Source organism: Ctenocephalides felis, unplaced genomic scaffold, assembly GCF_003426905.1.
Source record: "Ctenocephalides felis isolate EL2017-DRISC unplaced genomic scaffold, ASM342690v1 CF-g0.4_SCAFFOLD_00845, whole genome shotgun sequence".
NCBI classification, from domain to species: Eukaryota; Metazoa; Arthropoda; class Insecta; order Siphonaptera; family Pulicidae; genus Ctenocephalides; species Ctenocephalides felis.
In genome coordinates, this window is record NW_020536999.1 from 92198569 (window position 1) to 92218152 (window position 19584).

At 27.2% G+C, this 19584-nt stretch overlaps 2 protein-coding genes across 2 annotated transcripts; one reads left to right on the plus strand and one right to left on the minus strand.

Moving 5' to 3' along the window:
• Positions 1-1751: 1751 nt before the first annotated feature.
• On the plus strand, positions 1752-9574 carry LOC113363023. Its single transcript, XM_026605514.1, has 7 exons — positions 1752-1867; positions 3029-3128; positions 4321-4500; positions 5303-5458; positions 6053-6199; positions 7117-7201; positions 9447-9574. Exons 1-7 carry the CDS (start codon positions 1752-1754, stop codon positions 9572-9574), a joined length of 912 nt encoding a protein of 303 aa, XP_026461299.1.
• A 5776-nt stretch (positions 9575-15350) lies between these two features.
• On the minus strand, positions 15351-17902 carry LOC113373827 (histone H2A.V-like). The gene is given in 4 exon segments (XM_026614104.1): positions 15351-15857; positions 17671-17807; positions 17810-17887; positions 17890-17902. Coding segments are annotated over 4 exon segments (396 nt in total). The 3' UTR covers positions 15351-15689.
• Between the last annotated feature and the right edge of the window lie 1682 nt (positions 17903-19584).

Consider the following 19584-nt stretch of genomic DNA (forward strand, 5'->3'; position numbering starts at 1 on the left):
AAAATGAATAATTGAATAGATAAATATAGATAAATACAAAAATAGACAGATAATTATAATAATATGATTTAAATAAATAAGTTTATATAAAAAAATAGCCAGAAAAATATTGAATCAAATAAAATAAGTTACCAAAATTTTACCAAATAAATTAACAAATAATATTACCAAAATAAATAAACTAGTGTTATTAATAAATAAATAAAAAAAATTTAAGATATATAAATAAATCCGTGAATAGTTAAACATAACTATATAGTATTATATATTAAAAAAGTGGCTAAAAAAATATAAAAAAATATATTTATAAATACATGAATAAAATGACTATAGATAAATAGATACAGAAAACACTATAGATAAAAATAAATAGATAGATAAATATAGATACATAGATAAACAGATAAATAGACATGCAATAAATAAATACATACAATATATAAATAGCTTCAAGCAGTTTAATAAATAAATCAGCAATTGAATTATTATAACATGTATGTAATATATTAATATTAACAAATTTATAAGAAAAACTTCGATTAATGTTTTGTAATATCTAAAAAATATCTAAAAATGTCTTGGAATATTTAAAAATATCTAAAAGTATCTAAAATTTGTTGAATTTTTTAAAGATATAAATAAAAATATCTGAAAACGTGTACTAACGTCTAAAAATATCTAAAATGATCTAAAAAGATATAAATAAAAATGTATATAGATAAAAGATATAAATAAAAGTCTGACTGAAAACAAAACAAAAGTCCGGCAATTTTCTTGACTAGAAATACTTGAGTCTTACAATTATTAAAAATCTTTAAATGTCTCAAATTGTTTTAAAAATACCTCGAAATGTCTTAAAAATACCTCCAAATGTCTTAAAAATATCTTGGAATGTTTTAAAAAAACGAAATGATTTAAAATATCTTATGTTTTAAAGTGTCTTATAATGTACTAAAAATATCTTAAAATGTTCTAAAATTTCTTCACAACTTTGCTTAAAAAAAAAAACTAAATGTCTATATGTCCAGAAATGTCTCAAAATACCTAAAAAAACATCAATATATAAAAAACTAAATAGATAAATATAGATACATATATAGATAAATATAGATACATATATAGATAAATAGACATGCAATAATTAAATAGATTAATAGGCATGCAATAATTAAATAGATTAATAGATATGCAATAAATAAATAGCCTCAAGTAGTCTTATAAATAAATAAGATATAAAAAATGATATATGTTAACTTCGTAATACACCAATTCTCTAATTACTCGTTTATTGTCTCTAATAACATTCTCTATAATTTTTATTTCTATATGTAACTATTTGTCTCTCACAATATATAATAATCTAGTCACACACATACATTATTCTTTTGTTATATATATATATATATATATATATATATATATATATATACGTAAAATACTAAGAAAAGATTTCTAAAAATTTAGAAACTAATGAAGGATCTATATGGATGGGAATAAACAAATATAATATTATAAATTAATATAATAATTATCAAAAATATATATATATAATAATAGTATAAATTATTTAAAAAACAACTGTATTAAATATTTTAAAGTTTCATTAAAAAAAACAGTATATATATATATATATATACTGGTACGAAACCCTGTATTTATTATAATAAATATAAGTAAAACATTTCTTATAATAAATCTATTAAAAAATATAAAATTTATATTTATATTTCTTTTCTTTCCCAGTATGAAAAATGTCAGGAAATCTGCTAGAGGTCCCAAAATTCGAAACAAAACGAAAATTCTCGATACCAGTCTGCATAGGGTCACTTCTACCTGAACCAGGGTCCAGCCTGACGGCAAGACGGAGGTAAATTTTCCAAAAATAAAGGAAACAATAATAGTAATAGAAATAACTCGAATTAGAGGTTTTGAAATTGAAAAGAAAGAATTGGGGTCACTTGTGAATATTTTGAAAGAAAATAGCAGGTTGATGTAAATCAGTGATTCCCAAAGTGGTCCATATGGGGTCAAGGGTCTCGAATTAAAGGTTTTAAAATTGAATTGACAGAATTAAAATCAATATTGTAGCATTTTTAGAAAATTCCAGGTTGATGTAGATCAGTGATTCCCAAGGGTCTAATAACACAACCTACTCTAAAATCACTAAAATTGTTGTTCTTGTTATATTTTTATGTCTATAACTAATCATCATCATGATTGGTCTGGAAATGGGCTGGAAATTACAAGTCACAATAAAAAATTCCTAATATACTCCTTATATACAAGAAAATTATTAAACCAATATGGTCCTACGGCCTACAATTATGGGGTGCGGCCAGTAAATCGAACATAACTATTCTTCAAAGGTTCCAAAATAAGATTTTGAAAGAAATCGTTAACGCTCCAAAATATGTTCCCAATTGGTTGATACATCAAGATCTCAGAATTTCAACTAAAGAAGAAGAAATTAGTCTTTACTGCTGCAGATACAAAGCTCGTCTAAGTCGTCATCTAAATGAATTAGATTATGAATTTACCACAAAGGCGTCTCAAAAAAAGAATCTGCTATGATTTACTACTATGCATTTATTTATCATATCTCTTGTAACTTTTTAAACCATTCGATTAATATGAATGTGGTGAAAGATAAATTTGTTCACAATTAACATCAGCGAAAACGAATTACCTTGAAATTAAAAATAAACTTGTTAATATCTATTTTTTATTATTATTTCAAAACCAATTAATTAATGTTTAAATATGTATTTGAATCATTACTTCAAATGTTTAATACTAAATATTAGTACAAGCAAAAATTAAAAAAAAAATCGATTTGGGATGAATAGGATGTCCAAGGCAAAGTGTAAGAGGTCCAACGACACAAGTTTGGGAACCTATGATGTACATATTTAGTTATTAGACAATATTCTACATTTAATTCTGTGCAAATTTGTCTCACACACCATTCATATTAATCGAATGGTTTAAAAGTTGCAAGAGATATTGTAAATATTTTTTTTTTTTTCAGATTGAGTAATGTGAGTGATGCAGTCACCAGAAAATTATCGACAACCATTGGTTTGGGTTGGAGAAACCACACGATACCTACACAGACCATAATTGATCAGGTAATTAACTAACAAAATTAATTAATTAGCCCCAATCAGTCCACTGTACTGGGAATAGAACAGAAACTATAGACTCTGCAAACCTTATGTATTTCTTTATTATATCTCTTGTAACTTTCAAACTAATCGATTAATGTGAATGAGGAATAAGACAAATTTGTGCAAAATTAAATGATGTACAATTTTGTCTAACAACTAAAACAACCAGCAACTACTCGGTATACTCAAATTTCAAGAGAACATTAATAATGGTCCTAGCAAATCACAATTTGCACTTGCACTTATATCAGCTCTATTTTTTTAAAACCATTCAATTAGTATGTTTGATGCAACTAATAAATGTGTTCAGAATTAAATAATGTACAAAATTTTTCAACATCAAAAGTCTCTATACCAATTCAGTATACCCCAAAGAAGCCTAAATAAAGACTTGCTGTTAAAATTTTCATTCAATGTACTCTTTTTGATTGCGTTTCTGTAACTTTTAAACCATTCGATTAATATGGATGTGGTAAAAGATAAACTTGTACACAATTGAATACTGTAACAACAAAGACTATACCAACTCAGTCTACTCTATAATCACTAAAATTGTTGTTGTTATATTTTAACGTCCATCATCATAATAGATAGACAACTCTATGGATTTATTTATCGTATATCTCTTGTAACCTTCAAAGTTCCAACCATTCAATTAATATGACCTAAAACCTATTCGAACAACAAAAGACCCTAAGGCAACTCAGTACACTCCAAAATCACTATCAAAAATAGTTATGTCTATATCTAGTGTTTAACATGATTAACAAATCTATGCATTTATTTATTGAATCTCTTGTAACTTTTACAATATTCAATTAATAAGTATGTGGCGAGAGACAAATTTGCACATAATTAAATAACCTACAAATTACTGTAACAACAAAAGACACTAGAGCAAATCAGTCTACTCTAAAATCACTAAAATTGTTATTGTTATGTTTATGTCTATATATCTAGTCATCATGATTGGAAAATCTATGCATTTATTTATTACATCTCTTGTAACTTTTAAACCATTTGATTGATATCAATGATGTTTGAAGCAAATTTGTACAAAATTAAACTTGAAAAATTTAAATCTGCAACATTGTCTAACACCAAAAGTCCCTACAACAACTCGGTATACTCATAAATCCGTCTTTTATTCCAGGGAAGACATTTAGCTGTCCGCTATGTATTAGGTCGAACCCGTCGCAGTGGTTCTCGAGCTGTGCGCCGTGTTGCTCTTCAACGTTTGAGGAACACTGATATAAGCCAACAGGACAATTCGGAGAAAAATAGTCAAGAGATCTCTGCTGTTACAGCTAAAGTTTATCCGATATTGTTAGCAGTCAGTATTAATTATTATAAAATAAGTTGTAAACTAAGTTTGAGAACCTTAGAGCAAGAGCATAAAATTCCAGAAATTAGATAATAATAATCGATGTAATCAATAAGAATTTCAATTTAACAACTTTTCAGTAATTTTATAGGATAAATAGTTTAAATTCCATGAAAGCTTTCCATGTAGTCCGAACCTAACATAACGTTTTCTCATACATTTTTCCTAAGGCTTGGATATGCATGGTAAGCGTTATTTTCAATACTTTTTATTACAAATACATTAAATTAGTTTTATTGTTATGTAAGTAAATAAACTAGATGTAAGTGACATTTTAGCATATTGCAAGTTACATTAACTATATGCATGAACAAACAATATAATCAAAAACAAAAGATTGCACTTTTCGTAAGCCTATAATATTTTAGAATGTTAGTTTGTAAATTACTTCTGTCTAATTAGTATGTTGTATTTGTTCTTACAAATACTTTAATCAATTTCTATGTCAAACGATTCAGAATGACTTGAAGCATAAAATTAACAATACAAACTGGTGAGAACATGAACTTCTCCTTGGGGAAGTTTATAAATTATTTCTGTCTAATTAGTATAATATTTTAGGATCTTTTTTTGTAAATTATTTAGGTCTAATTAGTGGTTGTATTTTTTCTTACAAATACTTTATCCAAATTCGATGTCAAACAATTCAGAATGACGAATAATAATATATCAAACGATCAAACTGACTAGAACATAAACTTCTCCTTGGGAATTTTAATAAATTATTTCTGTCTATTTTTTTTTTTTGCAGATAGGTTTAGAAATGGAACGATCTCATCCAAGTGTCTACACACATATAACCAGACAAGCCTGCATGACTCCAATGTTGACTTCCAATGATGCACCAGCCACCATTTTGTGTAATGTCTCACGAGGAATTTTCAAACAGGGAATAACTTGGCCAAAGGTAAAAAAAATACCACACCAACTGGTTATCAAAACCAAAAACTGGTTTGCAAAAAGGACTAACTGATGATCCTTTATAAATTAGAAAAACTGGTCAACATCTTTTATCTACCATCCAATTTTTGCAAACCTCTGATTGATGATCCAATGATCCAATTTGAGTACATGATACTTTAGATTGTCTGCAAATAATAAAACTAAAGATTTTTCACTCACAAAGTGAACATCCAGACAATTTCAAAAGCCGCATCAAGGAACAACCAAACCAACTTGTCAAATAACTATGCCACAACACTACCAGGGCAACATTGAAAAATAAATAAATGTTACATGATCATATGCCAATTTTCAAAATCTCTGGTAATGGTTAGAAAATTTGGAATAAAATGAAATTATGAAATTTTGGAACTCCATCAGTCTCTATTTTTGACAATGACCAGACTTTTAAAGCCTTTTCTACAATTTTTAGGATAAAAATTCTTTTAAAATAAGCAACAAAATTACTCAATTATTAAACAAAAACTGTTTTAGAACAAATATAGTACTACCATAAAAATATTCTAAAAATTACTGAAAGTGGTCCTTTAATTTTCAGATAGTGTCCCTGTTTTGTATTTGTGGAGGCCTAGCCGTAGACTGTCTTCAACAATCCAAAGCAGATGCCCTACCAAGACTTATCGAAGCCTTTGGTGAAATTGTAGAATACGAACTAATCATTTGGATAAACGCTCACGGAGGATGGGTAAGTTATAAAATCATGTGTAAAAGTGACGCCAACCAGTGTTTATCCAAATTATCACTGAATTATTAAGAATTTTAATTAAAAAAAAAAATAATTGGAATTTTAAATCAATTTACAATTTGTTATAACCTTGAGTTCTTTAGAAATTTATAAATTTGTACATTTTGATTGATATTGATTGGAAAATTATAAAATATGAAATATGTTTATTATGCCCACTCAGTAGTGCTACTGGGTGGGTTGCTGTTCTGTATAGCAGGGTCACTTGCAGAAGACACTCGTAGGGTTAACATGTACCCATTTATGTTAATTATAATTTTAATATATTAAAAAATTAATAAATATAAATATATATATGTTATTATTTAAGGGCAATACATCAATTTCAAACATTCATATAGTTTGTATAAATTTTTATTTTAATCCATACGTTTCACTATATAATTTTATTTCATCATCAGTGGTCTGAAAAATTTATAAAAACAATATATAAATCTTTGAAATTGATGTATTGCCCTTAACAACATAAATTTCAACATCAACAATGTATTCTGAATGGTTAAATATTAATTTAGAAATATGAACAGCACTTTTTTGCACTAATCTATTAAATAATATTAATTTTACAAACATTTCGAGACTAGGTTTGTGTCATCATCAGTGTATCATAATTTAGAATTTAAATTATGAATATCTAAAAAAGCTTTATGTGTTAACTCTTCCAACTTCTTGTTCTTGATAAATGCTTGTGCCATATGAATTGATGACTGAAAGTCAATTTGGTGAGTCATGCAATATCAAAATTTAAAAAAATAAAAAAAATGACCACTCAGAATGCATTGTTATATATATATATATATATATATATATATATATATATATATTAAAATATTATAATATATCCCTTACCATTTCAGATGGGGCTCTGCAACAAGTATCAGCAGCACGAAGTCGAAGAATCATCACTCACCTACATAACAACAATATTAATAGGATTAATAAGTGTCCTAATATTAGTTTATATTCTAATTAGAACTATTTTTAATATAACTGTACCATTTGTTATAAATAATTAATATTAAATTAGAATTGTACTGAATTAAAATTAATTGTAAGTAAATTAAATTAATGTAATAATTGCAATACTAATTAATAATTGTAATTATAATGTAATAATTGTATTATAATTGTAATTATTATAATAATTGTAATTATAATAATGAATCTAAGTTAATACTAATTGTTATATACATATAATTATTTATATAAATTAAGTTTTGGACATTAGCTGTCTCGATAAAGATTTAAAGTCAAATATGTTTATTTAACTGAGTTTGTACTTGTGTAATAAATTATTATAAACTAAAACAGAGTTTTAACTATTCACTAATAAATTTATAAATTAAAAAAAAAACTTAACATAGTAACAACATATACATTTTTTTTTCAATACACATTATCCGAAGACTCCTTAAATCATATCTATATACAGGAGCCCCCTTATATATAAAACTCAATATTAAAAAGAGCCCCTATACTAATAATTATGTATTAAAAATTGTATACTGATGGAGTGATGGCTTAAAATTAAATGATTACGATTGCACAATCTTCAGAAACTGAAAATAACTGTTTTTGTCAATGTACATTAATTTAAGACTCCAAAAATAATTTCAGTATTTAAGAGCCCCCCTACATATAAAATTCAATATTAAAAAAGCCCCCTACTAATAGTTATGTATTGATTTGGAAATTGTATATTGATAGGTTAAAAAAAAAAATGATTACGATTGCACAATCTTCAGAAACTAAAAATTACTGTTTTTGTCAATGTACATTGATTTAAAATCCAAAAACAGTATCTGATTTAGGAGCCCCCCTACATATAAGATCGACAAAATAAATGGTTGCATAATCTTCATCAACTAAAAACTTAAGCAGATATTATTATACAGTAACAATAAATTACTGCTTTTGTCAACCTATATTGATTCAAGACTCCAAAAATAGTATCTGTATTCAAGAGCCCCCCTACGTATAATAAAAAAAAACATACGATTGCAAATTATCTTCAGCAACTAAAAACTTAAGCAAATCTTATTATACAGTAACAAATTACTGTTTCTGTCAATCTACATTGATTGAGTCTTAACAAGAACAGTATCTGTATAAAATAGCCCCCCTATGAATAATTTTCTATGCTGATGGCTTGAAAAAATGAATTGAATCTTTATCGACTCAAAACTTTTAAGCAGAAGTTGCTATACAGTAATAATATATTCTGCATTTTTGAATATACATCACCTAAAGTCTCCAAAAATTGTATTTGTATTTCATTACAGCCCCCCTGTGAATAAATCTGTATTGAATTCTAAATTTTTCATATAAATAATCATCTTCGATCAAAACTTTCAAGCAAAATTCGGTAAACAGTAACAATATGCTGTTATTCTTAACATACATTAACTGAAGACTCCTTAAATTGTATATCTGTAGTACTAGAGCCTCCCTGTGAATAAATCTATATTAAATTCTACATTTTTTGGGATAGTAATCTTCATCAACCAATACCTAATTAAGTTTTGAGCAAAATTTATTATACAACAATAATATTTGAAAATAAATATCAACTGAAGACTCTAAAATCATAGCTCTATATTATTAGAGCCCCCCTACTAGTGATAATTATGTATTCGTTTGAAAATTGTATACTGGATGTCTTAAAAATAAATGAATACAGTTGCAGAATCTCCATTGAGTCAAAACATAAGCAAATATAAGCAATTAAACAAATAATACTCCAATAAAAATAGTATCTCTATAAATGAGCCCCCTATGAGGAATTGTTTATTGAATTCAATATTTTTTGTATATTGATGGCTCAAAAAAGTAAGTATGGTTGCAAACTTACATATACTCAAAACGTTTAAGGAATATTTACTTCACAGTAATATACACGTTTTCTTCAACGTACATCAACTAAAGACTTCAAATATATATGATTCCAAAAATGAGCCCCCTTTATATTTTTAATTATATACTTTTTGCATAGATAATCTTTATCAATCAAAACTTTTAAGAAAAATTTACTACATAAGAACAGTAATGTTGTATTGTTGAACATATATCAACAGAATTCTGTTTGAAGACTCCAACAATCGTATTTGTATATTTTTAGAGCCCCCATACTAATATTAAATCTGAATTCATTTGAAAATTGTATAAAAATTGATTATTATGGTTGCAGAATCTTCATCGACTAAAAACTTAAGCAAATCTTATTGCACATTAACAACAAATTACTGTTTTTGTCAATATACATTAACTGAAGACTCCATAAATATTATCTGTATATTAGAGCCCCCATACGAATAATTTTGTAAGCTGATGGCTTGAAACAACAAATTGAAACTTTATCAAAACAAACTTGAACAAAATTTAGTACACAGTAATAATAATACTAAATTTTGCAATATATATTAACTGAAGACTCTGAATATTGTATATAAGTTGCCATAAATCATAAATGTGTTCTATTGGAGCTCCCACATATAATTAAGTATAAACTGAACTAAAATAAAGTGACTTAGCAGTCTCGATAAGATTCAGAATCTTCATCAACTCAAAAGTATGATAGATAATGTATTATAAAATAATAATACTTACTATATTTTTCACTGAACAACTGGAGACTTCAAAAACAGTAGCAGTACATCAGGGAGCCCCCTTGTGTAGTGCATTCTGCATTTACTGCATGCATGTTTATAACCTACATTTGAAAATACAAAATTATTCATTATGAAACAATGATTTTTGCAAAAAAGTTATTAAATACATAAAGGGTGTCATTAACAAGTTGATTTAGCTAATGGGGCTCCATATATGGATATATCAACCTGTAAATTAGTGCATTTGGAGCCTTTTACAAACACGAGCACATGGGTATAAAATACAGAAATTTACTACACAGTAGCTGCAATTTTCTATAATAATCAACTGAAGACTCCAAAAATAGTATGTATACCATCAGAGGCCTTTTACAAAAAAAATCTATATACAAAAGGCCTAAAAAAATCAATCGAGTCTTCATCGACTCAAAACTTGTGGGCAGAATTTACAATGCATTAACAATACTTACTATATTTTTCACAATACATCAACTGGAGACTTCAAAAACAGTAGCAGTACACCAGAGAGCCCCCTTGTGTAGTGCGTTCTGTATTTACAACATGCACGTTTATAACCTACAATTGAAAATACAAAATTATTAATTATGAAACAATGATTTTTGCAAAAAAGTAATTAAATACATAAAGGGTATAATTAACAAGTTGATTTAAACAATAGGGCTACGTATTAAGCTTTAAATTAGGGTATTTGGAGCCTTTTGCAAGCACGAGCACATGGGTATAAAATACAGCAATTTACTGCCCAGTAGCTGCATTTTTCTATATAAATCAACTGAAGACTCCAAAAACAGTATGTATATATCATTAGAGCCTTTGTACAAAAAATTACATGTACTTTGTATACAGAAGGCCTAAAAAAAATCCATCGAGTCTTCATCGACTCAAAACTTGTGGGCAGAATTTACAATGCAGTAACAATACTTACTATATTTTTCACAATACATCAACTGGAGACTGCAGAAATCATAAGAGTACATCAGAGAGCCCCCTTGTGTAGTGCTTTATGTATTTACCGCATGCACATTTATAACCTCCAATCTAAATATACAAAAAATATATTATAAAACGATGATTTTTGCAACAAAATGATTCAATACATAAAGGGTATATTTAACAAGTTGATTTAAACAATAGGGCTACATATCAACCCGTAAATTAGTGTATTTGGAGCCTTTTGCAAACACGTGCACGTGAGCAAAAAACACAGAAATTTGATAAAAATACATAGTTTTTATCGGATTTTTTGTATAAAACATATACTTACCACTAATAGTAACACATTGCAACTATAAAAAGCATCAATCAAGTATTATTATTCGCAGTATTCACAAAAGAAGTCTCGATCTGCATCTCCATCTCCATGTTCAAATCCCGATTTTTGCACAACGCACTTTTGCAACGAAATTTATTTAAAAATATTTATTGACTTATAAATGCTTTAATATATAGCAATTAAAGTTTATTATAAAATTTACAATTTGTTAGTTTTAATCGATTAATATGTATCTTTATGATTGACCAGTAATTCGCGGATTACATCTTAACAAATCGATTTGTTCTTGTAAAGTGCATCTTGGTAAGTGCGCCCAAAACCAATATGGAAATCATTGATAATTAATCAATATGGAGATTAATCGAACCGGATAAAGTAGTTTTGCAGGATATTAATTTGTTTATAACAATAATTAAATATTTTACAAATATTGTATTTGTTTAAATAATAGATTTTAATTTTATATATGCATATATAGGCTATAACCATGCTTTCGTAGTAATTAATATTTATAATAATTAAAATTTGTTTTCTAAAGGGTTTGCTAAAGGGTTTTGTGCTAAAATTGCAGTGTTACCATATTTAAAAATTTGTTTATTAGGCCTAAATTAGCTAAACAAGTTTTTCAAAAAACTAGTGGGGTGGGTGGCATCGTGCCTTAAGGCAAATTGCTGGAACTTCCCGTACCGTAACGAAATGTTCGAGGAATACTGAATGTTTTCAAATAGATTATTATTAATATATATATTGTAACATTGTCTAATATTTATAATAATTATATAAACTGAATTGCAAAGTTGAAATTATTTGTTTAAAGTATATAAGAACTATAGTCAGAATTAAAAATAAAATCTGAATTATTTTCGATATACAAAAAATTAAAAAATCTTAATTTTTTTTCCAAAATCAATTATGTTGTTAGTTAGAAAGTTCTTTGAATCATTCCAATCGGACGCTTAGTTCTCTCAAAAACTGCCATTTTTTGGCTGCGCCTGCCTTTGCCAAAAACTAATAACCACTTCTCCCAATCATTACTAATTGAATGTTTTTTAGGTCATTCAAATCTGATGCTCCGTTCTCTCAAAAAGTCGATTTCTATTTTCTGCACTCTTTGCTCCGTATCCCCGAAACGGCTAGACCTGCTTTTGCCAAAAACTAATCAGCTCTTTTCCCTATCGATAGGAATCGAATGTTTTTTGAACCATTCAAATCGGTTGATCCGTGCGCCCGAAAACGTGACTGGAAATTTGTATCCATACATACATACCCCCCCCACACACACACACACATCCATTTTTTCTGAGGTATGCCAAAATGTTCAGAAACCTTCAAAACGTCGAGAAATGTAAAAATTTTCAATTCCGATTTTTGGCCCATTACAATAACTTACCCTACGGGAAGTTAAAAATGTCGAATTGATAAATATATATTTTAATAATGATTGTACACATAGATTAAAAAAAAGAGTATATGATTGTGTATGTTTAAATTAGTGATTTACCAATTCTAATCATTCAAATCAAGCTCCTGCTAACAACCTGATTCGAATCAAGTGAGTTTCATACGATCGTATGAAACCGTAAAACATCAACAAAAAATGTTGAATTGATAAATATATATTTTAATGATGATGATATTTGTTCAAATTAGTGATTTGCCAATTCGAATCATTCGAATCAAGCTCCTGCTAACAACCTGATTCGATTCGAATCAACTGATTTACGATCGAATCAACTGAGTTTCATACGATCGTATGAACCGTAAAACATTAACGAAAAAAAGTCGAATTGATAAATATATATTTTAATTATGATGGTATATTTTTAAATAAGTGATGTGCCAACTCGAATCATTCGAATCAAGCTCCTCAACAACCTGATTCGAATCGCATATTCTACATCATTTGAATCAACTCGTATGAAACCGTAAAATATTAACGAAAAAAAAGTCGAATTGATAAATACATATTTTAATAATGATGGTATTTGTTTAAATTAGTGATGTGCTAACTCGAATCATTCGAATTTATCTATGATTCGAATAAAGCTCCTACTCCTCCTACTCCTAACAACATGATTCGAATCGCATTCTACTTCATTCAAATCAATTCGTTCAAAACCGAAAATATTAACGAAAAAATGTCGAATTGATAAATATTATATATTTTAATAATGATTGTATATATATAAATTAGTGACGTGCCAACTCGAATCATTCAAATCAAGCTCCTAACAACGTGATTCAAATAACTCGTACAAAACCGAAAATTTAAATTAGTGCCAACTCGAATCAAGCTCTTAACAACCTGATACGAATCGCATTATATTTCATTCGAATCAACTCGTATGAAACCGGAAAATATGTAAACATTTATTGCATTCATATAAGAGCTAAGTAAATTTTAATGAATATTAAAAAATAATGTCAATAACTATAAAGAATAAATAAAATCATGCGAACCATCCGAATTCAACCGAATCCGGTTGATCCGAATTCGAGTTTCTCACTTGATCCGAATCAATCGGCGGTTACTCGAATGATCCGAATTATATTTTTTAAATTAATGATGTGCCAACTCGAATCATTCGAATTAGTCTTCTTTTATCTATAATTTGAATCAAGGCCCTAACAACCTGATTCGAATCAACTCGTATGGAACCGAAAAATATTAACTATAATACAATATGCAATCATATGTTGTATTCATATAAGAACATAGTTTTTAATAAATATAAAAGAATTTAAATAAAAATAAAAAAAAATAACAAAATGAATTAAATCAAGCGAGCCACCCAAATTCAACTGATCCGAATTATTCGAGTAACTCAATTGTTTACTGGGATAAATAGTATTAAATATTTTGTTCTAAATATTTAAATATTGCCATATTTAAAACTTTGATTATAAAATAAATATGTTATAATATTAATAAAGATTGTGTATGTTAAAATAATAAATCGAATTAATTTATAAGTTTTTTTGCTCTATTGCAGTTACCATATTTAAAACTTTAAAATTTGTTTGATTGATATTATTAAACATTTTAAAAAGATTATATTTGTATAAATTATATACAAATCAATCATTCAATAGTATTTTAGCTTGTATAAATTAATAACAACTAACAAATAGAATTTGTTAAGTGTTTTGTTCTAAATATCAGAATTGCCAAATTTAAACTTTTATTTCATTTATAATAGTAAATATATATTTTAATAAAGATTGTCTTTGTTTAAATAATAAATTGAACAGTTATAAACAAATATCATTTACATGCATTCATAGTTACGCTTAATAATAGCTTTACAAATGCAATTTGTGTGGTTTATTTTAAATATTGAGTTACCATATTCATTAAATTTGTTTAAATATATATTCTAATGAAGCTTGTATTTGTTTAAATAATAAATTGAACAATTATGATATAATATGATAATAATATGCCATTTATAGTTCAGTAGTAATTAATAATTATTAACAAATCAAATCACTATACATTGCTTTAAATATTGCAGTGTTAGCTAGGAAATCAATTAAAACTTCAATAAATGATTATAAATGATAAATTATTTAATAACAAATATTGACTGTGAATGAAATAAATAAATTGATGTAAAATGTCAGAGAATACATAAAAACAATAAGTAATTTAATTAATGAATTACTTAATAATTTCATTAATTATAATTACATTTACAAATACTTTTTCCAAGTTCAGAGTCAAACGATCCAGAATATCAAAATTAGGAAACTTGATTTTCTTGCAAAGATTGAAATTAATAATTTCATGTAAGAATTAAGAGCATACAAAGAACTATAAGTTACTTAATAATTTAATTAAATATAATTACATCTGCTCATTTTTTTTCCAAATTTAGTGTCAGATGATTCAGAATAACAAACTTTTGAAACTGGATTTTCTGGCAAAAACAGTTCACAATTTAACATTCGTATTAATTAATAATCACACGAACAGTATTTGTACACAAATTTCTAACATTTATTTTGATATTACTCTACTTTTATATTTATGAATATAAAACACATATTTTACTACAAAAGCCCCTGAAAGTCTTGAAGTTTAAAAAAACAATGTATATATTGTTAAAAATATATTTATTACAGATTGTTTATAAAACTACTGAACTAATTAACCTTAAGACTAAAAATACAAATTAAAACATCGGGGGAACACACAAAATTATGTTTACAAACTTGTTCTTAGCATCAGCGACTGTAACAATATATTATAAAAGCAATAATCTAGTCTTTGAAAAATCTTTATTTAAAATTATGATATAATTGAAGTACAGTTCTATATTAAAATTCCTCAACGTACAGAGCATCGACTTACAGCAATTCATTAACTATAAAACTTTAAACAAAAGGGCAGAGGGGGGCAGGCATTACATTTGAAATAACTATCTATTTTTATATATATCTAATATGCATATAAAATCGTCAATGCCCCATAAATTTCGAAAATTTATATTATATTATTATTATTATATTAATTGCCGAGTTTTTTTTACTTTAAAACCATTACAGGAGCACCTGGACCTCCTTTCTTGCCGATTAGAGATTTGTGGATGTGAGGAATGACACCACCTCCTGCTATTGTCGCTTTGATCAGGGAATCCAATTCTTCGTCACCACGGATGGCCAGTTGTAAATGTCTTGGGGTGATACGTTTTACCTAGAGGGTAATAGATAATTAGTAATGGTAGTAATTGACACATAATAATAAAAATAATAAATTGTAGTTGTAAATAGAATGTAAAACTTATAAAGGTGGGTCAAATTGACCAAAAAGCAGATTTAAATGAGTTACAAATACATAAATCTATGTTTATGCTTTCAGAAAGGTGCTCCAGCAAAGTTAGAAACAAAAACAATAATTATGACCACGATTTTTTAATAGAATACTATATTTATCATTGTGAGCAAAACTACAATGTCTTAAATAAATTATAAAAGCACAAGGAGCACCCTAAGTACATATATACTAAGTTTTCAATATACAAGCACATTGTTTACATTCCTATGGATGTTGCAAAAATAAATTGAGCTTGTAAATGTGAAAATGAAACTGAGAGGACCCCCAAACATGAATATGAGATTGTGATTTAAACATCGATCACAATTATATATGAAATAGTATGTATATCTAAATTTATCCTAAAAAATGCTTGATGCATCTTTAAAGGTGATTATGAAAGGAAATTAGTATACATATGAGTTCTGTAATAGTGAAAATAAACTTCATGTGCCCCCAAGCATGAATATGACTTGTAATAAATATTGACCATGATTTATATTGGAAATAGTAAGTATATACTAAATTGAACATTGTAAAACGAAAAATTAGAAGTATGAGTTGTGGATGAAAAAAAAACTTGGAGAGGCCCCAAACATCAGTACGAGATTGTAGTAAACATAAATAACATAATGAACGTGATTATATTTGAAATAGAAAGTATGCGCTTAATTTATGCTAAAAATGCTTGTGTAAAAAGAAATTAGTATACACATGAGCTTGTAAATGTGTAAAAAAACTTCGTGTGCCTCAAAACATGAATTTGAGGTTGTGGTAAACAAATAATAGCAACGATCATGTTTTATACTTAAATATACAAGCATATACTAAATTTATGCTAAAAATGCTTGTTGGCACTTTCAGTGACCTTGTAAACAAAAATAAGGAAGTATATAAGTTTGTAAATGTATAAATATACTTAGAGTGCCCCCAAACATGAATAAGAGGTTGTGGTAAACATAAATAACATGGACATGATTTATATTTGAAATAGTAAGAATGCACTTAATTTATGCTAAAAATGCTTGTTGTAAAAAGAAATTAGTATAAAATGAGCTTGTAAATGTGAAAATAAACTTCGTGGCCCCCAAACATGAATTTGAGGTTGTGATAAACAAATAATAGCAACAACCATTTTTATACTTAAAATAACAAGCATATACTAAATTTATGCTAAAAATGCTTGTTGGCATCTTCAATGGACCTTGTAAACATTAAGAAGTATATAAGTTTGTAAATGTGAAAATAAACTTAAAGTGCCCCCAAGCATGAATAAGAGGTTGTGGTAAACATAAACAACATTATGGACAATGATTTATATTTGAAATAGTAAGTATATACTAAATTAATGCTAAAAATGCTTGTGGGCATCTAAAAGACACTACAATGGCCGAAGGAGCACCTCAAATGTGTAAACTAGGTTATAAAGCCGAATAATGAAATATTTTATGTTTTGAGCACTCAAAAGCATTGTTTATACTAAAATGGACGCCACAGGATGATTTTACAAGTGAATTCATCAAAATTGAGTGTGTAAACACACAAGGAGTGCCCCCCAAACTTAGATATGAGGTTATGAATCACAATATCGATTTCTAACATATCACAAGCACTAACAAGTATTGTTTACAAGCTCGTAACCGTTTCTAACCCAGTTTACACTTGATTTATTACTATATTTGTTATTATTTACCTTCAAATCCTTAGAAGCGTTTCCCGCCAATTCCCAAACTTCAGCAGTCAAATATTCCAAAATAGCCGCCGAGTAAACAGCAGCCGTGGCCCCCACACGTCCATGACTTGTTGTTCTGTTCTTCAAATGCCGATGATTCTTCCGACTGGAAATTGGAGCCCCGCTCGTGCTGAACGAGAAACCGCTTTCGCTTTAGCTTTTCCTGAATCTTTTCCAGCTTACCACCAGCCATTGTTCGATATTAAGAAAGAAACTGATTTTACAGAATTTAATTTAAATATTCAGGATATTTTTAAGTCTTTTGAGACGTGTATAAGCCGCGCTTTGTAACTGATTGTGAAAGCGACGCGTTGCCCGCCAAATGTACGATTATTGTGAGGTAGGCAGCGACACCATGAGCCACGCGCGGGAACTACATGAAGGCGCGAATTATGAATTCCATTTTAGAAGTATTTATGTAAAAACATTATAACAATGTAATATATAAATAGAAATAAAAAATATATTCCAAATACTGCTCTAATATATATTACTTAATATTTTTAAATATATAGTTGAACTCATAGATAAAAGATAAGTAAATGAAAGAAGAGTAAGAATTAAATTCTTGCACTGACTGTACCTGTACACGAAATGGCGGCACTTTAAAATGAACCGCGATATTCAAATTTCGAACACGTTTAACTAAAATTTATCAAAACATTACAATGTTAATTTATAAATGATTTATAGGTACAAGGAGTTAGTGTAAGTTGATATAAAAACTAATGAAGAATATACAATTTCAGAATGATAAAGTAAAATTAAGAAATTGCATCTTCTGCTATTTGAAATGAAATGAAATTAACTTAACTTTATATAGAAATTGATAAAAACTTGAAAGTGCATTTCCAATTTACGCTTCTTTATAACTGATAAAAACTTTATAACAAAGGGTAAGAAAATCATTTATTTGTGGTGGCTCTCACACCTTCGGGCAGACTACAATTTATTATTATTATTATTCACCAATTTCTACATTCTTTAGGTAAGATCATATAAGACTTTCGACAAAGATAAGATAGTAAGACAAGACTTTTGATTTTAGTTTTGTTTCTAAATTTATACAATAATGAATTCAAATATTATTAATATGTATATCAACACATTTTTTAAACAAGAAATGTGTTATACATTATATCACATATGTATTACAAATTAATTGTAAAATTAATAAAAATTTAGATGAGTTTGCTTTAGATGCACCAAATTGTATGTGTTTTCAAATTTTAAACCTATTACAACTTTATTCTGTACAATTACTAGTGTTTGTACTTATAAACATTTATTTTTATTATTATACAATAATAATTTCAGGTTTTTTCAAATTCTTCATATCAACTGATGATGTTCATAAAATAATCTTTCCGTCCTAGTTTTTCAAAGGTTTATAAATATATTTCATTATAGATAAATATATTTTAGGTTTCAGTTTGATAACTGAACTCTCTTATGGATGATTAAGCAAATTCTGTTCTGTGATTATATTAAACAAATCTATATTTATAATGATATAATATTTCAACAACATGCATACTCAGCAAGATATCAGATTACTTATTTTACTAGCCTCATACAAATATACATATATATGTGTTTAGTTTTTAACTGATTTACATACTAAATTAATTAAAAAACTATATTACAACTTATGGTTTATTCTCCAAATTCAGTCTCTTCTGATTAATAGATTTCAACCTCTGATTACAATAAACTCTGAGAAATATCGCAAAGAACACTAGAAGTACACCAAATATTCCAATAGCTGTTATGTTATGCCCGTAGACTATGCATGATAAAATTATAGCAACAGCCTGTCTCAAAGTCATTATAATAGTAAAAACAACTGGTCCAAAAGTAGCAATAGTGAAATAA

Coding starts and splice junctions, on each gene's coding strand:
- LOC113363023 (XM_026605514.1), top strand. CDS start 1,752: ATGTCAGGAAATCTGCTAGAGGTCCCAAAATTCGAAACAAAACGAAAA. Junction 1,868..3,028: donor AGCCTGACGGCAAGACGGAG/GTAAATTTTCCA, acceptor TTTTTTTTTCAG/ATTGAGTAATGTGAGTGATG. Junction 6,200..7,116: donor TAAACGCTCACGGAGGATGG/GTAAGTTATAAA, acceptor TTACCATTTCAG/ATGGGGCTCTGCAACAAGTA.